The 23,249-nt window shown below is 30.3% G+C and overlaps 1 protein-coding gene across 1 annotated transcript; it reads left to right on the top strand.

Moving 5' to 3' along the window:
* The first annotated feature begins 7,996 nt into the window (after positions 1 to 7,996).
* LOC109792330 (lysine-specific demethylase JMJ25) lies at positions 7,997 to 17,789 on the top strand. Its single transcript, XM_083066278.1, has 13 exons — positions 7,997 to 8,510; positions 8,614 to 8,729; positions 9,105 to 9,204; positions 9,291 to 9,429; positions 9,971 to 10,034; positions 10,117 to 10,855; positions 11,887 to 12,216; positions 12,623 to 13,108; positions 13,655 to 13,727; positions 13,814 to 13,899; positions 15,667 to 15,786; positions 17,109 to 17,167; positions 17,356 to 17,789. The coding sequence occupies exons 1-13, from the start codon at positions 8,169 to 8,171 to the stop codon at positions 17,381 to 17,383; spliced, it is 2,682 nt and encodes an 893-aa protein (XP_082922404.1). The 5' UTR covers positions 7,997 to 8,168; the 3' UTR covers positions 17,384 to 17,789.
* Positions 17,790 to 23,249: the final 5,460 nt, after the last annotated feature.

The following is a 23,249-nucleotide window of genomic DNA, read 5'->3' as shown; positions in this document are numbered from 1 at the left end:
GTGTGTCCAAGAGCAGTGCCAAAGTTTGCTATTTATAGATGTCATAAGTGGCTAGAACGGCTCGTTTCAGATCCGGAACGGCCCATTCAGGATCTTTTCATCATGCGTTAAATTCGCATATAGAACAGCCCGTTCTTTGCAAGCTTGTTAAATCCTTGTATGGTTTAAAACAGGCTCCCAAACAATGGCATGATAAATTTGATCAAGTTGTTTCTTCATATGGATTTCAGTTTAATAATAGTGATAAATGTGTTTATGTGAAACAATTTGATGATAATTCATGTCTTATTTTATGTCTCTATGTGGATGATATTTTAATCTTTGGTAGTAATCTACATGTTATAAATGATGTGAAGTCTTTCTTGTCTAGTAAGTTTGAAATGAAGGATCTTGGTCTTGTTGATGTTATTTTAGGTATTAAGTTAATTAAGAATCATGATGGAATTGTTTTGACACAATCACATTATATTGAAAAAATATTTAAAAAGTTTAATTATTTTGATGTGAATCTAGTTTCTACCCCATTTGATCCTAGTATTAAATTGAAGAAAAATATTGGTGAAAGTGTCTCTCCTCTTAAATATTCTCAAATTATTGGTTCCTTGTTGCATTTGTCTAATTTCTCAAGACCGGACATTGCATATGCTGTTGGTAGGTTAGGAAGGTATACTCATAATCCTGATCATTCACATTGGCTTGCTCTAGAAAGGTTATTTAGATATCTCAAAGGAACTGTTAATTATGGCATTCACTATGCATGTTATCCTGCTGTTATTGAAGGTTTTTGTGATGCAAATTGGATTTCTGACTCTGATGAAACTAAATCTACTAGTGGTTATGTCTTTACTTTAGCTGGAGGTGCAGTAGCTTGGAAATCTGCAAAACAAACTATTATTTCTCGTTCTACTATGGAAGCTGAAATAATTGCCTTAGATACTGCTAGTAGTGAGGCTGAATTTCTTAAAAATTTATTATATGACTTGCCATTATTAAATAAACCTATACCTCCAATCTCAATGCATTGTGATAGTCAAGTTGCCATTGCTAAAGTTACTAGCAAAAACTTTAATGAAAAAAGAAGGCACTTGAGAATAAGACACAAATCTATTAGAAATTTGATAACTCATGGTGTTATTTCTGTTGATTTTATTAGGTCTGAAAATAATCTTGCGGATCCACTCACAAAAGGGTTGACGCGTCAACAAGTACTTGAATCGTCGAGAGGAATGGGACTAAAGTCCATCAACTAGTTGCAACAATGGACACCCGTCTCCACATAAATGGCGATCCCATAAATGGAGTTCAATGGGTAATAACGAAATTGTTTGTTAACTAAGTACACCATTGTAAATTGCAAAATTATTGCATGTTCCATTCCTATGGCGAGGTGTACTCTAAAGTAAAATGTGACAGTAATAAGATTGAGGTATTCAAATATTTATATTTATTGTGTTAAAATTAAAAATACCTCTTAATGGACCCAATGACAATTGTTGTAGGGGTGGGTGTCACAGACCACCCTTGGAAGGGTTCACCTAGTGAGTGTGGTGGTGGGGCCGCTACTGTGAGATATGGACAATCTCTAAGTGACACTCACGAAACAAGATACATGTGCAAGGCCGTAATGTGCTCCACTGATTAGAACTCAAATGAACATCTTTATTATACGTTTTATGTTCTAAAGTTTGGTTAAAGGGATATGGCTCAAGACAATTATGTCTCCATATTCTCTCAAATGGAAGCTCATATGCACTAGGTATAAGGCTCAAACCCGGAAGGTTCCTTGTACTGAAAATATAATATATCATGCTCCATTAAAATATTTAAGTTTATATATATATATATATATATATATATATATATATCATTCTTTTTTAGATTTAAATTTTAAATTAGTGGGGGATTGTTGAAAAATTATCTTATAATTTAAAATTTAATTAAATATTTAATCTAATTAATTCTTTTTTCTATTCTAACGTTCCAAAATCATTAAACGGATATGGTACGGTTTTTTTTCTTCCTGACCAAGTATTGCTTTTGGTTTTAAAGAGGTTAGCACATGCATCCACGTTTTTTACTGTTACCACCGAAAAGGTTGCAAAAATAAACAAACCACTGATGAATGCACGTATTCATCTCTTGAAAGAGGTATCTAATTGTGCCTATATAAAGATATTAATGCGAAGGAAAACAGGGACATAGCAAGTTCATTTTATCTCTCCCTCAATATTATTTCTACTAAAAATTATAATTTTGGAGCGGTGTTCTTTGGTTCGAAGATCTTTCGCTACACTCAAACGGTCTAACGGGTTGACGTATCTTGGGAGAGGAGCGAACTATAAGGTTCAAAATTACCAGTACAGTGGGGGCATTTTCTCTCTAAGGATAGCGCTCTGCGTGCTTCAACCCAGGCTACTCTAAATTTCTTATCTAATAATTTTATTTACTCTGTGTTTAATTAGTTGTTATTGATTACTCTGTTTTAATTTTATAATATTCATTGTGTTGTTGATATGTGTTTTATTGATAAATCTAAATATTTATTTTTATTGTGCTCTATTAAATTTATTTTTCTAACAGTTAAATCCTAAATTAGTAGAGTGCGTAGTTACTTTGAAGTTTCAGAATTACTTTTGAAGAAATTATGGGTAGGATTGCAGTTTTTCCCTCTATACTAAAGGAATACAATAAAAAGGATGAATTTACTAGCTTGTAAGACAGTGTCTATATGCTAGTATTTTATATCTATAATTATTTTATAGATATAAAAAGTATTTTATATCTATACCAGAAGTTAGAAGATCATTCCCACATGTTATCTTTTTTTTTTTTTTTTTTAATTTTTTGTAGGAAAATGGCAATATAAGAGCTGCTCTTTCTACCACTGACGTTATTGAGATAACACTCTTGATATGTTCTATGTTACCATCATAATGTTTTTTTGAAGTTCCACGCAGAATTTTAAACCTTTCAGCATTATAAATGTATATGTTTTACTAATACAACAAAAAATTATGGTTGTTTTTGCAACTTTTCAGTTTGATATATTTGCAGGAAAATAGTAACTTTCATTATCATTGGAATTTATAGATTTAGATTTTTAACTCCTATAGATTGATAATAGTCCACATTATGTATACTTTCTAATTAATTATATTGTTTTTATCCAAATATTCAAGAAAACTATTTTGGATACTCTCCCACTAATATGTTATGTTTTTTCCGAATTGAAGCTCCCAACAGAAGATCAACTAAAAGCCGTTCTTGATAAAGTGAAAGATTTTTTCGGAGACGCAAAGGAATCTTTTGGGAAGATAACATCATTGGGCACTATTGCAACGGAGGATTCAAATGAAGATACAAAAGAAAAAGCCAAGTGAGTTTTACTTTTTGCATCATAATGCACGAAGAAATACTCGCAATTTTGATTATATGCACTTCTATAAACATTATTCACTTAAAATGGACATGGTGTGTAATTTTCAAAATTTCTCATGATTTGGATTATTTATGTGCCAATGCCAGGGTTAAAGGATGAAACTATAGCCGGATGATTTGCTTGAATTGCTAGGGTGATTTGTTGTTCCGGAAAATTGTGTGCGGTGAACATGGTTGAGGTTTATAGAGGTGAAAATTTATGCCTAGGAAAAGGATTTTCTATTGTATAATATTTATAGTCTCAAATTACCAGCATGTATCCGCAGAACAAGAGAAATAAAAAAACCATAAGGTTGTAGCCTTTAGAATCCATGTATGCATTGTGAGTTCAACAAGAATATTTCCAAAAAGAATAATATCAATCAAATTTAATGTGATATTTTCACTAATAGAAATACCAATAGGTAGATTTTATGCAATAATATTTGATAAATTTCTTAACAAAATTTGAATATAAGGACTAAAATAAGATTTTTGAAATTACAGGGACTAAAAACAACAATTTTAAATTTGAGGGACCAAAAACATATTTACCCTAAATTTGAGGGACTAAAAACATATTTAAGCCAATTAAAATTCTATTATTTAAGCCAATTAAAATTCTATTATTTATGTAATTATATAGTATAGTCCCTCAATTCTATTCTAAAATTCAATATAAAAAATTGTAATGGTATCATAAAATATTAATTACATTTATTTTAAATTATTTTAGTTTTAAAGTAAAAGTAATTATAAAATTTAAATAAAAAACTAATTATGAAAAATTTTAAATTATATGTTAAAAATTAATGTATATTAGTAAACAAAAATAATTAACAACTTTTGCATCAATTTTCTCATTATTACATGAATAAAAGAAATGTAACTAGACATAATTTCATATTAAAAAATTATTAATATTTTTATGTAAATATTTTTAAAGAAAAATATTCAAAATTTTTCACTCAAAAGATTTTCATCCAAAATAATATTCTTATAAAATAAAAGTGATAATAAATTAATATAACAACCGTAATAACATCATAAAACAATAATTAATAATTATTTAATTTTTAAAATAAATGTAAAAAAATTTCACATACGAGACTTGTATAAATATATGTGGGATTCCCTTTTTTTATGTACACAATTTTTGTACCATTTTACTATTAAATTTTTTAATAATAAAAAATAATATTAAAAATTAATTATTTTTATACGTCTAAGACTTATTAAAAATCTTAAAATTTGAAGATTAGACATAATACCAATTAATTCAATAAACATTGATAATTTTTAAATATATTTAAATAAATATAGAGATTTTAGTCCCAATAATATATATAAAGTAAATAACTTCTTTAGCTTCCACAACTATTTTTCTCCAAAATTCTCTTCAACATATTCCTATGTACAAATTTTATAAAATAAAACTAATATTCTATTAATTATGTAATTATACAATATAATAACACATTAATGTAATAAATTGTAATGTTATCATAAAATATCAATTACATATTTTTAAATTAATGTACTTCTAAAGTAAAAATAATTATAAAATTCCCATAAAAATTTAATTATGAAAATATTTATTATTATATATTAAAAATTAATGTATATTAGAAAAAAAATAGCACATTAACACACAACTTTTGCATCCTCCAAAATTAATGTGGGATTCCCTTTTTTTATGTACACAATTTTTGTACATCATAAATGTAAAAACAATAATTAATAATTATTTAAATTTTAAAATAAATGTAAAAAAATTTCACATACGAGACTTGTATAAATATATGTGGGATTTCCTTTTTTTATGTACACAATTTTTGTACCATTTTACTATTAAATTTTTGAATAATAAAAAATAATATTAAAAATTAATTATTTTTATACATCTAAGACTTGAACTAAAAATCTTAAAATTTGAAGATTAGACATAATACCAATTAATCCAATAAACATTGATAATTTTTAAATATATTTAAATAAATATAAAGGTTTTAGTCCCAATAATATATATAAAGTGAATAACTTCTTTAGCTTCCACAACTATTTTTCTCCAAAATTCTCTTCAACATATTCCTATGTACAAATTTTATAAAATAAAATTAATATTCTATTAATTATGTAATTATACAATATAATAACATGTTAATGTAATAAATTTTAATGTTATCATAAAATATCAATTACATATTTTTAAATTAATGTACTTTTAAAGTAAAAATAATTATAAAATTCCCATAAAAATTTAATTATGAAAATATTTATTATTATATATTAAAAATTAATGTATATTAGAAAAAAATAACACATTAACAAACAACTTTTGCATCCTCCAAAATATAAAAAATAAAAATTATAAAATTATTATTTATTGCATTAATATAGACAATGTAATTGGACATAATTCCACATAAAAATATTAATATTTTCATTGTAAATATTTTTAAAGTAAAATAGTAAAAAAATTTCATCGAAGAATTTTCATCCAAAATAATATTCTTATAAAATAAAAATAAAACACATTAATATAAACCGTAACAACACTATGACATATTAATTATTAATTATTTCAATTTTTAAATAAATATAAATAAAAAATTCGCATGTACAACATAAACTGTTAATTATAAAAATTATTAATTATTACTTTAAAAGTTCACTAAAATGTTTATATAATAGACATTATTTGACAAAAAAAAAATTCTAGAAATATTAAATATAAAGAGTAAAATTTTCAAAATTTCTCACTCAAAATTTCCATCCAAAATTTATAACTTATGAATTGCCTCATGACTTTTCATATTCGTTAATTGTAATTTGTAAGATGGTGTTACAAACTAATCACCGTTTATATAGCAGAAAATATTTCCTTATTTATTTGTATATAAAATTAATAATATACTCTCTTTCAATAAAATAATTATCATATTATTATATTTCAAGTTTTATATTTATTTTACAAATTTGAAATAAAAGGAGTGGACTTTTGATCTACATGAAAACTAATTTGGTTAAGCAACACTAATCTCTTGTTATTGGTACCAACTCAAGTAAGTGGATATATCATTATTTAAATACTTATAAGATATTATCTCATTTTAAAAGTTAAAAAATTATAAATTAAAATTTGATAATAAAATAAGATAAAATATAAATTAACTAAATAATTTTTTAAAATAAAATTATACATCAAAATAATATTAAAAATAAAAAAAATTATTGTCACCACTCATCTAATATAGTTTATAAAAAATAATTAATAATAATATATGATAAATGAATTATATATATAGCCATGATTAAAAATTAAGAACTATACATTTTAATAATTAAAAATTAATTTTACATACTTTATTAAGTTATGATTAAAAAATCATTGTATAAATATGTGTTACTTTAGAGAAAAAAGTATGAGTTTTTTGTTTGATTTAATAAATGAATGTGGATTTTGAGGAGAAGAGATAGAAAAAAAATTGAGGAGAAAATAATTTTTTTTAAGGGAGTAATTGAAAAAAAAACTGGTAGTGAAAGAAAAATAAAATAAAAAAATTTATTTAAGTCGATGATAAAATTTGAATTTGAGTATTTCCTAATAAATTTTTGCATAAGTTAAATAATAAGTTATATCGGATAGTTTATAAAAATAAGTTCAATATTTTATGAGTTACTCTTATCAGATGTTTTATAAGTTTATTCAAGCATTTTTATGCATTTAAAAACCGCACCAAATATGTGCAAGATAATGTGTTGAGATAAGTTAATAATGTGTCACATGGAGGTTTATGTTTTTAAAATTTACTCTAAATGTGCTAAGATAAATTAATAACGTGTCACATAGATGACTATGTATCATTATACATGCATTTAAAACTACTCCAAACACTAAAATAATAATGCTCTTAGATAAGTTAATAATGTGTCACATAGAATTTTATGTATCATTGTATATGCACTTTTAAAGCTACTCTAAATGCACTACGATAACGAGTCAAGATAAGTTATTACTTTGTCAAGTGAAGGTTCATGTATCATTGTACATGTATTTTAAAGATAACACGCTATAAATTAAGAATTAATCACCTATATACTGTTAGTGTAAAAAAAATTTATACTGACAACCAATTATATCTTTTAATTGTATCATGTCATTGTTAAAAATAAATATGTTTACAGTGACATGTCACAAATAAAAGATATAATTTGTTAGTGTAAAGTTTATGAAATTAATAATGTGATATATGAAATTTTATGTATCATTATACATATATTTTAAAAGTTATTGTAAATATGCTAAAATAACAAATAATATGTCATGTGAACATTATACATGTATTCTAAAAATTACTCTAAAATACCCAAAATAAGTTGATGTGTCACTTGATATCTATGTAACATTGTATGTGTTTTATTAACGTGTCACGTCAAAGATTATATATTATTTTACATGTATTTTATAAACTGTTATAAACATGTTAAGTTAATAATTTGTCACGTGAAAAATTGAAGAGTTATGTAGGATTATAAAAGCTATTCGAAACATCGAGATATGGTCCTGAGATAAGTTAATAGTGTGACTTGAAATGAAAAGAAAGCACAATGGTCTTGTCTTGTCTACCTCGATAATAAGCAAATAGTAAAAAATTCCATTGAATGTGAATATTGGTTCCTGTATCGACCTTATTGAGGTAGACACGACAGCTAGGGTTCACAGTTTGAAAATTTACCGTCTCTTTTCAATGGAGCAAGGGAGCAGAAACCCAAATACGGGTCATCAAGAGAAACATTCTTTAGATTTTGATGCCAAAATGGCCAACTTTGCTGAAAACGGGACACGAGGTTCTTCCTGTGTTCAAGAAGTTGTGAAGAAAAAGCGCGGCAGAAAGAGCAATAAGGAGAAGGAGGAGATGGAGAAGAGGAGGATGTTAGCCATGGAAGATGGGGTTTCCGAGCAGAGACCCAGTAGAAGAAGAAAGAAAGACGATGACTTTGGCGGTGGGTTTGAAATGTCTGACACTCAGCAACAACAACATGATCGTAAAGAAGAGGTGACGCCAAAAGTCAACAAGAAAAAACCTAAGGTGAGGTGATTTTATTTCATCATTCAGATATGAATATGTGTTTGAGTTTGGCTTTAGATGGTGCATTGTATTTGATGTCATGTTTCTGGTTCCCAATGATTAGTGTGGTGAAGAGGAGCCCTTAACGTGCCATCAATGTAAGAGAAATGATAAAGGTCCTGTTGTGAGGTGCACAACCTGTCAGAAGAAACGATTTTGCCTAGTCTGTATACGGGCCTGGTATAGTTTCGCCTTTCTTTTTCTTCTTTCCATGTCATGTTTACCTCACTGCATTGCCAGTTACAAAAGACCAAATCCAGTCACCGTGTTTGTGTTGCAAGATTTTGAACGGATTATTGGAATTGGAAAATCCATGTATGAGTGTAAGCTTCAGTTGTTTACCCAAATTTGTACGAGGAATTTCTAGGCATTATGCACGTTAGATATAGTGTGCTACTATTTATTGTGTTACGGAGAAAAGTCTTAATTGACAAGAACAATTGCAAGACCAATGATGCCCTGAAATGATATGTTATTACAAGTTTTGGTTTTGAATGATGATTACTCGACCAATGTTGTCAACCCTTGATGTTTTTGCTGTGTGATCTTGTTAAGGTATCCTCATTTGAAGGAGGATGATATTGCTGAGGCATGTCCTGTGTGCTGCGGTAATTGCAATTGTAAAGCATGCTTGAGTTCTGATGAACTTATTAAGGTTAGGTCTTCCCCCCTTCTACATTGGCCTTTTCCTGTGGTTTTCTGTATAGTACATTTGAAATGTTTCTGTTTGGTTTATGGTAGAAAATGAAGCAAAATGCAAAAAATGGTGAAGACGAGAAGGTTGAATTCTCTATGTATTTGGTGCAAGTACTTCTTCCATATTTAAGGCAGTTGGATGAAGAACAGATGATTGAGAATGAGACAGAAGCTAAGATACAAGGTATTTGTTTATTTATTTTTTCCTTTTGGAGTCTTGATTGTGCTTATTCATGTTTGAATCAAGGTTGCTCTGCAAAGCTAGGTTTGATTGGTGTATGTTTGTTCAAATACACGTTATATTACACATAAATAAACCATTGTTTTCAAGTGATGCCATGGAGCCTCAGAGCTCTTTGCATTGAATTCTGACTGCAAAAGAGCAAGAATTATCTGTTTTATAATCATAGATAAAATTCTAGATTTTGAAGTCTGAAATGCCAGACTGTCACAAGTTGCAATCCATTTCTTCTGGTCATTTCCCCCGCTTATTAATGTAGTTTATTTAGTTAATATTTCCTGGTTTTGGTTCTTTTCTTAGAATTAACTCGCTCTCTCTCTCTCTCTCTCTTGATCTTGGACTACTTACCTATTTGAACTATTTTTCTTGCATGCACTATAGCAGCATAGCTTGAGTTTATATCTCATCTCATGCCCCAGTCAGAATTCAGTACAATTCCATATCTTTTTCATTGTATAATTTGCTTTCGGTATGCACACTACAGGGCTCTCAGTCTCCCAGCTAAATATTGTCGAGGCAGATTTCTCTAAAGATGAGCGTGTGTACTGGTTGGGATTTTTCTGATTTCTTATATTTTTTCTCCCAGTTAACCTCATATTCTTTAGTTGTTAACTTAACACTCTCTTGCAGTGACAACTGCAAAACGTCAATATTTGATTACCACAGAAGCTGCACAAAATGCTCTTTTGACCTTTGTCTCAACTGTTGCCGCGAGCTTCGTAGTGGGCAGCTGGTAGGTGGTGCAGATCCAATTGAGTGGGGGTTTGTTTGGCAAGGTCGTGGTTACTTGCATGCTGAAACAGAAAATGAAATTGTAAAACAACATACATCAAATGCTGATGCTGAGCCTGAGGTTCGTGAATGGTCAAGATCTGGATGGCATGCACAAAGTAATGGTAGCATTCCTTGTCCAAAAGTCAATGATGAATGTAACCATGGTTTTCTTGAACTAAGAAGCATATTGGGTCAAAATTTTATCTCTGAGTTAGTACGTAAAGCAAAAGAACTAGCACAAAAATACAAGCATCAAAATGCAGTTAAAACCCCTGACAACTTCTGTTCATGTTTGAGGTTTGATAGAAACACAGATGTTAGATGTAATAATGTGAGGAAGGCTGCTTCTCGTGAAGATTCCAGCGACAACTATTTATACTGTCCTAAGGCTGTAGATCTACAGTACAAGGATTTAAGGCATTTTCAGTGGCATTGGGAAAAGGGGGAGCCTGTCATTGTCAGCAATGTGCTTGAATGTACATCCGGTTTAAGCTGGGAACCACTTGTTATGTGGCGTGCATTACGTCATGTAACTAATACCAAGCGTGGTCAACATTTGGATGTGAAAGCTATTGATTGCTTAGATTGGTGTGAGGTTTGTTTGATTTCCAAATCTACAACTTTCTTGAACTTGGAAGTGTTTTTGCACAAATTTCATTTTTCACCTTAATTCTTATGAAGCTTATGCTTAATTATTTAATGTTGGTACTTATCGTAACTGGAACCCCATACTTGAAAATGACATTTAGAGAATAATTTAACTGTAGCAATTTTATGTTGTTGAGTTTCCTACATATTTCATGAATTCAGCAACCGCACCTATTCTTGATTGAAAGTTGTTTTAATGCATTTAGTATTGTCAATTACTGAATTCCGTAGAGTTATCTTATCAGAACCAAAAGTCCTAGAAATATTTAGTAAAGTACTGAAAAATTACAATTTTTAGGTCTACGATTCTATTACGAGAAACAGTTTGTAGATGTTCCGCTGTCTGGGGCATAAAGGGATACCAGTCTGATGTGGAATGTTGGTAAACAGGAAACTCATATTAGGGTGGTAATTAAAAGTCATTTTTCTGAGTGTAGTTCATATATTAGCGATTAACTTTAAGCCCTTGTTGCTTGCTTTATGCTGTCTCTCCCAACGTTGTCAAGAAACATGGGGTATTGTGTGATCAATTTATCCTGATGTCATCATCATAAAATTTATATACATAGTCCTATGTTTTTGCTATTTATCATATCATCTTCAAAACTTATCTCAATTTTTGGCTGTCTGTTATCCGGTCCCCCATTTTGCTGTTCACTCTTTGCCTGCACTTCTTGTTGCCCTTGCATCCTTTGCATTCTGTTTTCCTTTTGGTATGTTTATCTGCTTCTTAGACTTGCAGCATCTAGCTGATGTTGGGTAAATTGTATTATTTAGTTTTTCTTTCTACTGTTGAAAATATTATTTTCAACTCATACTCATTCTGTTTTTTGGTTTTGTAATCAGACTAGAGTAAATCATATCTGCTTTTTTTTTTTTTTTAACTGATTCAGTAATTCTTTACTGCTTTTGCTTGACTTGCTTATTCTGTTGCTGCTGATTTCTTCATTTTTTATATGAGTTGTTGGTTAATCGCAGGGGGAAATTAATATCCACCAATTCTTTACTGGCTATACAGCAGGTCGCATGGATTGGCTTGGTTGGCCCCAGATATTGAAATTAAAAGATTGGCCTCCTTCTAATTTATTTGAGGAACAATTGCCTCGTCATTGTGCTGAGTTCTTATGTTCCTTGCCCTTCAAGGAATATACTGATCCTCTCAGAGGTGCTCTTAACCTTGCTGTGAAGTTGCCAAATGATTGTCTAAAGCCAGACATGGGGCCTAAGACATATATTGCTTATGGATATCCTCAGGAGCTTGGGCGTGGTGATTCAGTGACTAAGCTCCACTGTGATATGTCGGATGCAGTATGCTCTATTTGCTTATTTCTTTCCTGGCCTGTTATTTTCAAGGATTTCTTCTGAATTATTTGGACTTTTTAGGCTGTTATTTTTAAAAAGAGATTCACATTGGAATGTGCATAGTTCATAGGATGTATAAATTTTGTCTTTGGTAACCCATTGGATTTCTCTGCTCTGATTCTTACGAGTAGATTGTGGCTTCAATTCCATGTCAGTTTTTCTGTTCTGTGCATTGTCTTCAATTCATAAGTTGCATAGCTTTTCCTGATCATATATTTGTTAGTGTTTTCACTGTTTTGTATTTATTGCTGTATGTGGTCCTGAGTGGATGTTCATCAATGAAGGAATTGAAGTGTGTGTGTGTCTATATATATATATATATATATATATTCTTAAAATTTGACTGTTTTAGGTAAATGTGTTGACTCATATTGCTGAAGTGGAATTGGATTCTGATAAACTTGCTGCAATTGAGAGCTTGAAACAAAAGCACTTTGAGCAAGACAAAAGGGAGCTACATGGTGATGATCAGGATGGAGAAACTAATTTTGACATGCTTAATAATTCATCTTCTATCATAAATGTTCTGGACAAGCAAAATAGTGTTCAAGTTATGGAACATGAAGGTGGATTATGTGATGGGAAAGTTGATCAGTTTCATCAACCCTCTGGTAGTAATGAGGTTGCCATTGATAATGAGGATACTCTTTCATGTGGATCAGAGCTCAAGGGGGCTGACAAAGTAAAAATAAAACAAGAAAATGACTTGTTTGGAGGGGATGCTTCAGAAGGTGCTCTCTGGGATATTTTTCGGATGCAGGATGTACCTAAATTGCAAGAATATCTGAAGAAGCATTTCAGAGAGTTCAGGCATGTCTATTGTTGTCCTTTAAAGCAGGTAAATTAGAAAAATGATTTTCAGTTATTTATCTGAATGCTTCTTGTCAACTTTAGTCATTTATAAGCTTGGGTCCTACCAGATACTTTTACCATTGGTTAAACTTTGGAGCTTTGCACCCTTGTAACACTGACGTTCTCCCATACCCTTATTTTCTTATGATAAAAATTTCATTTAATATACATGTACCAGAGGATTGAGTGAATGATCAAATAATAAATAGTTGTGAATTTGAAAATAAAAACAAATTATTTTTGTTTATGTTTATTATGGATGATGGGCTTTTCATTAAGATGACAATAAATGTCATGCAATTTGTTCCCTTTAAACAAAGGTCAGGAATGGCATTATAGTGTAATTAACAGTCTAAAATGCTCATTAGTTTTCCAAATAAATGTTTTGTTTTAATTACTTGACTTTGGCAATTTGGAAGTTTTGTTCTGGCAGATGATACCTTTTATATTATATATAGATAAGCAGTCAGTCTGAGAGTCCCCCATTAGGTTTTATTTTTTCTTAACTGGGCCATCTCTTTTGGTAATGTAGGTTATTCACCCCATCCATGACCAGACATTCTATCTGACTATGGAGCATAAGAGGAAGCTTAAGGAGGAGTATGGTTAGTAGCACATAATTTTTCATATTTTGATATGGGGATGGGTTCAACTTGTGTCGCAACATTGACAGTTCTGTATTTTCTTGTAGGAATTGAGCCCTGGACTTTTATTCAGAAGGTAGGAGATGCTGTTTTTATTCCAGCTGGTTGTCCTCACCAAGTCAGAAATCTGAAGGTAAATGGTTTATTGTAGGTATGATGTATCCATGTTTGCCTAGAAGTGTATAAGTGCCAAGTATTATATTATTAAGGTATGGTTCTGACATACTATAATAGTGTCTTTGCTTAGACATGAAAAATAACTTTTATTAATATAATATTTCACATAGATTACATTATCTAATCATGCTTTTATTGAGAAAAACTACTATCTAAAAATGGTTTATTACATTATTATTAAAATTTAGATTTTAAAAGAAGAATATAAAACTAATGTACAAATTGTCAAAATAACATAATTAAAAAAATATTGAATACAATTTTATATGCAAAAGACAATAACACTGCACATCTATACAAATGGCAGATTCAATATTTTACCATTATTTTTGTCACTGCTAAGTTGCTATAGCAGCAAGAATCAAAGAGAAATATTATCCACAAATAGTAGTGGAGATGTAAAACTTTTTGATTTCGTCCGAATATGTGGTTGTTAGAGTTTCTATTTTCAATTTCTTGATTTCGCAAGAACAAGGAATGTGAAACTTTTAAATGTAGAAGAAATGTAAAAAATATTGATAATTTGATTTTTTGTTTTACAAATTTATTTAATTATATTGTTAATAATGTAATATGTATATTTTTTATTGTATTATATAGATAAATAAGCTGTCCTATTAGGTCTAATAGACTTTTTTTTGTAAGTCTAAGCCCGTCTTTTTTAAATAAATAGCCTTTTTTTTTTAAGCTTAAACTTGACTTTTTTATTAATAACTCAGGCCAGACTAGACTTTAAGCATGCCAGGTCATAAACTCCTATTAAGATCTGTCCTATTTTCATCCCTAAAACACATCCTGCAACTGGATCCATAATTAAAAGAGCAGAGGGTATTCAGGAGAACAATGATAAAAAAATCTGGCTGCTACCAGAGGTCAAATATCAAGAAAGATTGAGGAGGGGGTTGTGTTTTACCTGTGATGAGAAATTCTCACGTGAATGTGCATGTAAGAATAAGCATTACAGGGTATTAATTTTATAAGAAACAATGGATGATCAAGGGGACATGCAAAAAGTGGAAGAGAAGACATTGGTGCTGTTAGATCTTCGTAGTTCATAGTATGGCTAGCCTCAGTCCCAAAAGGGCTCTTAAATTATGGGCAACTCTTGGTAAACAATAGGTGACTGTCCTTATAGACACTGGTGCGAACTACGAATCAAAGCTTATTATTATTTTTTTGTTTTGGGGGGGGGGGGGTGTGTTTAGTGATAGCAATCATGTAATTAAGGAAATGTATTTTAAAAGGAAGTAGTTGGGCTGCTGCTAGATGGGCCTATTTAGGGCTTAGTTCTTCTGTTATAAAATGTAAACTAATTACTTAATATAAAAGGGGAATAATGGGATACTATTAGGGGAATTTTGAGGAGTTTGAAAGTTGTGAAGAGTGGTCCAGACCTCTTGAAATATTGGAGTGTGTATCAGTCTCTTGGGGAGATATTTCCTATCAGTCAATAAGGATTTACTTTTTTTCCTTGCTGTTTTTGTCTCGACTCATGAGTTCTATCTGATTACTTTTTTTTCTTTTTTTTATTATTGTAAATTTGTAATTCTTATTTTTATTTTGTGAGACAATGACAACATGATGGCTTGAATCTATGATTTCTTATATACTACTAAAGCCCCTAATCACCAGCATACATTTTGTGGATTGATTTAATTTATTTAGAGTAATCCTTAAAATGTTCTCCATGTTAACATCCATGATATATGTTTTCCTTTTGTAGTCATGTATCAAGGTTGCGATGGATTTTGTGTCTCCTGAAAATGTTGGGGAGTGCTTTCGTTTGACAGAGGAATTCCGCACACTTCCAATAAATCATAGGTCTATTGAGGACAAATTGGAGGTATGCCAAACTACTATTCTTGATTTCGTTCTGGCACTTATTTGCTTCTCCATTGTTTTGAGATGTAACATTTCTTATTTTGTTGTTAGTCTTTGATGAGCAAGGAGCTTATCATATATGTATATATATATGTATGTAGGTACGTAGGTACGTAGGTAGCTATAAGAGGGAATAAGTTGTCAATTTTTATTATTTTGTTTTGGTGTTCTGAAGGAGGAAATACCTAATTATGACATGTAAAAATAAATTAAACTAACTACTTTATAATTTAGAGTATTTTTAATATTTTTAAAGTTCGGGTACTCACAGGTACGAATACCTAATTATTTGTGTCCATCCCATTATTAAGCGGACATTCATTTAATTATTCATTTAAAATCCATAGTGGATTTTAATTGTGTATATCTGTGGATGAGTTTATTTACATCCCTAATTCTGCCCAGATTTGACACCCTTCACTCAAGTGCTGTAGTCGCTTGCAGCTTGTTATCACAGTACTATTTCTACATTCTTACAACTCTTCTAGAATTCTTTTAGGCCATAAAATTTCACTAATTCCTTGTGTCATTGACTTATATTCAGCCTTCGCACTACTTCTAGCCACAACATTATGCTTTTTGCTTCTCTAATAACTAGTATTATAGAACACATTTTGATCCTTAAAAAAATGTATTTATTTTCTGTTTGGTGCCATAAATTTTTGACATCAAATTGATCTTTCAATTCAATGTACTTTTGACATCAAATTGTCTTAGAGGACTATTTTGGGGAACAAAGATGGGTATTTACACTTAACCTTAAGGCATCTTAGAACATTGATTTGAGTTTAACCTAATCCCATAAAACTGATTTGTGAAGAGCAGGTTGCCCTCCACTCACCCCTCACACAAAGAATGAATATTTGTAAGGGGTCTAATAATGGTTCAATATAGGATAGCCTGATAGGCCAATAAAAATCATTAGGATAAACTCTAATACTATTTTAAAATATAAATTTGAGTCTAATTCAATCTCACAAAACTGACTTATAGTAGGAGAATTGTCTCTTATTTATATATAGTATTTTGGCCATATCATTAGTCAATGTAGGATCTCCAATAAGGCATGGTTAGAACTGTCTAAATTGTGAGTTATTTTCCTCGGCTTGTTGTGGGTGTAGCTTCTTATTAGATATTTTGGTCTCAGAAATAAAATAACAAACGTGGTTCTGGGTGGAGTTTCTTATTAAAATGCAGTGGGAACTGATCTCGGCAATATGCATTATATTGTCATGTGAACAGTTTGTTGTTTAACTTTTCCCCTTGTTGCCGATTTTGAAACAGGTGAAGAAAATGACAATATATGCAATGGAAGATGCGATTGGAAAGTTGGAGAAAGCAAGGTTAGTGACTACAAACTTCTGGCTCTTTGGGTATGATTGTGATACTTGCATTTGCTGAGTACGTTGTATACTTGGCTGTCAAAGGCATTGCCAGAGTGTCTCTATGTACTGTGTTCATTCTGGTTTGTTATTTGCACACTTAATTATATTATCAATTGTGAGATTGACAATTGTCATTCAATTAACAGGCACAGGGTAACCAAGGTTCCAGAATAAATACATGTAACAGATCGAAGCCAATTGAAAGTGTAAAAATTGAATCATTAGCTTATTCAAGTGTGATGATGTTGGTTTCTATACATGATACTGACTTGTAACGGTGTACATGTAGTTGTCAGTTTGTCACCACCTGCATGCCTAGAGTCCCAATTCTTTAGACCGAATAAAAGATGCTGATGTGAGCATATTGTACTTTTCAACTTCTGAATGGGGTTAGAGATAAGATTCTAAGTTGCCCCTATTGCATTAGAGTAAAGTAGTGTTGCATTAGAGTAGTGTTGTATAAACTGGTGTATTAGTTGTATGAATAACGCAACTCATTACATTGTATGTGGCAAAATGTTGGGAATGCTGATTTAATGTCATTTCCAAAAGAGAATACCATTAATTCTAGATGGACGGAGATGAATGATTGCGTTTTAAGTTTAGCTTTTCAAAGCTATTTTATAAAATAATTTTAATGTTTTAGAGTAAGAAAAATAATTGTCAACGTGATTTTGGAAATAGTTTTATAGGGGAGAGAAATTTCAAATAATATTACGCACCATGGCAATCAATTTTGTTTTTATCTCAAATAATAATTCGCAAATTAACTTATAATCATGTTATTGTTAAAAAAAGTTACATATCAAGGATGAGAGTGAAATAAACACAAAGGAGTGGTAGTTGAATGTGTGTGAAGATTTTTTACAAGCCTTTTCATAGATGGACATATATTAGTTATAGAGGGAAAAGAACACTTATGTGTGGTTTACCTTCGATCTCGCAAGGATTTACTAACATTTGGAACTTATAAGTATTTTCTATGTCACTTCAAGTTTACATATATGCAAATGATTGTTTATAATATTCTTTACTAGCCTCTTAAGGCTCTTTAGGTTTATAAGATAAGTGTTTATAAAATAACTCTTACAGAGAGAATATGTAAGTTCTGGTATACTCAAGAAGGTAATTGTACATATAAAGGTGAGCTAACTTGAGCTTTTGTTTTTGTATGTTTACAAGACATACAAGACTTAGAACAAGAATGTTGATAGAGTTTTGGCACATCAAGATCATAGCTTCTTGTTCTTCTTTTCAAGACTAGTATTTATAGGCTTCTTGGAATAGTTTTAGGGCCCTTCAAAATTGTTCTAACTTTGTCTTCAATGCAAGGTTGATTTGTGCCTTAATTCATAAATGTTCTTTAGAGCTTTATAAGGTTTTTCACATGGATAAAGCATAAAGCTTTGTGGAGTTAGGTTGGACACACTTCTACCAAGGTTGAACAATCCCTTTGAGGATTATTCTATTTTTGAATGTTGTGTTGGGTGTAATTTCTCCTTACATTTCTGAACACATACACAAAATGAAATATAATATATTTTTTATTTATAATTAGCTTAGACTATTAGATCACTTAACAACGTTATTTTTGAATTTGTCTAGTGTTCATTTAAAGGGCGAGAATGTTGAAGCAAATAAAACTTATATAAGCTAACAAACATAGATGTTGATCTAGAGAATTGGACATTGGATGTAGGCTCAAACTAGATGCATAAAAATTAAGTTATACTTGTTATTTTTACGTGTTTATAGAAACATTTTATTAAGTTAAAAACAATTTTATCTTCATAACTTTCTTCTTAGATGCACGATTCTTGTAATGTCTTGATCAAAACATTAGTCAATCAATATCATATTTTGTTAACATCAAAATTGAAGTGTCGAATGTTTATAAAAGTCTGTGGCTCAATAAAGGACAATTATCTTATAGTGTGTTTGGATGAAAAATTTTACAAATTTAAGGAATTTTAAATTCTTGGTATTTGAATTACTTTGATTTCAATTTCTATCATTCTTAAAATATTTTGTTTGAATGAGTCAATTTAAATTTCTTAAATTTTAAATTGTTAGGTTGAATATGATAATTTGATTCCATCATAGTAAAATTGATTTTAAAAATATATTTATATGTTGAGATTTTTAAATCAAATTTTATAAAAATAAATATTAATCCATTTTAATATTTAATAATTTTAAAAATATTTTTGAATATCTAATAATTAAAAGAATGAAGAGATAAGATAAAATATATAGGTGAAATAAGAAAAAAAAATATGAGGAATTTTAAATTCTCCCATTTTTGGGAGAATTTGAAATTTTACTATTTTAAGGAATTTCACAAATGCTTGGATTTCAAATTCTTTGTAAATTCCTTATCCAAATAAAGCATTTCACCTCAAGGAATTTGAAATTCTTCAAATAAATGAATTACCCTATATAAATTCTTCATCCAAACACACCATTAGGGTAATAATATATTAAGTATTGAATCGTGGAATACATTTTTAAAAAGTCTACTTGTTTGTAAATACCAATTTAGTAATAATAATTTTTAACTCCTATTAAGGTAATTTTTTTTGTATAATGGTCTTCCAAATATAGAGTTTATGATCTTATACTTATTATTAAAATCTTTTATTACTAGTCTAATTTTAATGTGTTCTTTTTTGGTCTATGAACATGGTCCATGCAATGTTCAAAAATTGATAATCATATATAATTTTCACTAGCGAAACATTATTTTAACCAATATTTTAAAAATCAGAGCAATCATCAAATCGATTAAAGTATTAGGTCACGAGTCAAATTGGTGGTCACTAATTAAATTACATAATCTGATTTTTATTAATTTTTTAACAAAATACTCATGTCATATATATTTTATACCTATAATTAAAGTGTTATATCATAAAAGGTTGTTCAAACCTATAATATATTACAAATCTTCTTCTTAATATTATAATTATTTTAATATACATTACAAAACGTCCCAAATTTTGAAAGTTCTAGATTGCATTAGACGATTTTTCTAATTTTTCTTTTCATCTACATTCATAATAAAATTCCTAGGGTTTAGGGTTTCCAAAATTTTACAAGATTAGACATTTGATTTCAATTCATATAAAACAAATATATACCAAATAATCACACAACAATAAAATAATTCTTACAGAAATACAATTCATATCATGTTATATGTCTATGCTTATTGTTTTTGACTTAAAAATACTTTTAAAAAATAATTTTGGCTTGTAACTCCATGGAGATTTTCCTTTTTAAGTGTTTAGTAAAACCATAGGTTAACATTACTATATCCAATGATTCATAAATGTCCTACTAAATGCAAACAAGTAGACAATAGTTAGAGTGTTAGTGTACTCAACAAACTATTGTGATACAAAGTGAATAAAAATTGACCATATGTGAAAATACTCGTGCCTGACACGCCTTACACCATATGATTCTTTCTTACTCATTCTGCTCAAACCTCATTTACTACCAACCATCCTTGACCGTCAGAAAAATTTCTCAACTTAATATTTCAAAATCTTATTTAATTTGATACTATCAACCTTCCTTGATAGTAATTTGTAAAAATCAATTTCAAAATATTTTTGCAAATTATTTTCTTTCCACCAAATTCTTTTGACTCATAAATCATGTTATGCAATGTTATGTAATAGGCATCATTAATAATCTATCACTACTAAAAGTTATCTTCAACAAACTTTAAGTTATTGAAATAAGTTTTATTTTTAACTAATTACCTAAATTAATTCTAATAAATAAGATTACAATTATGTCCTTCTATTTATTTATAATTTTTATTTTCCCTTAAACTTTTTTCTAAAATTTCAATTATACCTTTGGTTATTTTTTAATATTTCAATTATTTCCTTCAATATTTTTTAATATTCAAATCTTGCCCTCAAACATTTTTGTTATATTCCAATTATGTCTTCAAATATTTACTAATATTTCAATTATTCCCTTAAATATTAGTTAAAATTCCTATTTTACCCATATTTTTCCCAAAATTTCTTTTATGTCCCTAGGATGTGAAATGACTATTTTACCCTTAACTTTTTATAAAATTCTCATTTTTTCCCTGTCTTTTACCTCTTGACCCAACCATATGTTCCTTCATAACCAACATCATTTCAAAATTTTCAAACACAACAATCAATTTCAACCACCAAATTCAATCTTAAACATCAACTACTACAAATTTCAAGCTTTAAAAATCAATAAATCCAACCAAAAAACTGAGTCTTCTTAAGATTATGGGCTAGAACTTGAAATTGAAGGCTAACACATACTCTAAACACACATCTAAACTAAATTCAATCAATGAAATTAAATGTCACAATTCATGCCCATTTCTCTGGTCTTGTTAGTTTTATCCTAATTTCCTTTATTTCTTCATTTTCTACTTCTTCTTCCTCCTATCTCCTTCCTTTCTTCCTTTCTTCTTGAAATCTTGTATGTTTTCTGCTTGTTTCTACTTTAGGGTGAAACCAAGATGGAGTATTTTAGGTGTCTCATTTGCTTGGTTTCTTAGGTCTTGATTTCTAATAGTTTTTTATGTGATTTTTTGTGTGTTGTTTTTCTCCTTTTATTCAAGCTTCCAATATAACTCTCTTTCATTCATATATTAATCAATTTTTGTTGGCCTTCCACATGTCAAATGTATGGCCCGGAAAGGTCTCTTATCTAAGTATCTTATTTTAATCACACGGTGAATATGTGTCCAATTTTGTAAGTTTTTGTTAAATTCTTTAGAACATTGTAAAATCACTTATCTCACAAGCTAATGATAATTTGAAGAAACTAGGGGTGACAAATGGATGAATTAGATAATTTTTAGATGAATTATAATGGATTAGATAAAAATAATTCATTAATTCATTTAAATATGTTCTTACTGGGAATCCGAGGTAGGGATGATCCACTGGGTAAGATCGGTGAGCCTCCTTCACGGGTATGTTGATGCTCCAAGATGGGGTGGTACCTGCAAAAGAGACTCCGATGCCAAAGTTAGTGTTTGTGGGAGTATGAGTCTCGTATAAGTAATGCACGTACCTTTGTGTGGATTAGGATTTTGTTGGGCCTTGGGCCCAAGATTAGTTTATGACCTAATTGGATAGCGAGCCGATGTCGCCTAGCGCGTGTCCGAGGTCACTCCGCGCTGTGATGCCGAGCTCGAGCTCGGCATAGCGGTACAGATAGTACACTAGGCCCCCGAGCTTCGAAGATCGTAGATCGAGGAGTTAAGACCGAGCTCGACAAGGGGTCGTGACTTTTCGCGTACGCCTATTTGTCAAGACGCCATGTGTCATAAACGTCACCTCGTTCCCATAACGCGTGGGCGGTGCGGTGACAAGATTGTATTTTTATTTGTTTGATAATGTGGCCTCTTTGGGCCGATGTGGTGTTCCGATGTCCATGTTTCATGGTCGGGCTGAGGAGCTTGGCAATAATGAGCTTACTGCTTGGTTAGGCTGGTAAACCTTTGACCGAATCAGCAGATTGGTGAGGGACAGGTCGGCAACTCGGCTGGCCATTACACTTGCCCCCCAAGCACCGAGTGATGTAAGAGCAAAGGGGCTTCTGAGGAGTTCCCAAATTTGTTGTTTGAAAGTTCAAATTCGACCTTGTTAAGTAGATGTGATCTCAAGGTTCGAACTCAACCTTGGTTAAGAAAATGTGATCTCAAGGTTCGGACTCGACCTTGGCATATCAAGGTTCAAACTCGACCTTGGTTAAGAAAATGTGATCTCAAGGTTTGGACTCGACCTCGGCATATCAAGGTTCGAACTCGACCTTGGTTAAGAAAATGTGATGTCAAGGTTCGGACTCGACCTCGACATATCAAGGTTCGAACTCGACCTTGGTTAAGAAAATGTGATCTTAAGGTTCGGACTCGACCTCGGCATATCAAGGTTCGAACTCGACCTTTGTTAAGAAAATGTGATCTCAAGGTTCGGACTCGACCTTGGCATATCAAGGTTCGAACTCGACCTTGGTTAAGAAAATG

This window comes from Cajanus cajan, chromosome 11, assembly GCF_000230855.2.
Source record: "Cajanus cajan strain Asha chromosome 11, NIPB_CcT2T_4, whole genome shotgun sequence".
Taxonomy (NCBI): domain Eukaryota; kingdom Viridiplantae; phylum Streptophyta; class Magnoliopsida; order Fabales; family Fabaceae; genus Cajanus; species Cajanus cajan.
Note: the sequence above shows the minus strand (reverse complement) of the source record. Positions and strands in the feature narration are given on the sequence as shown.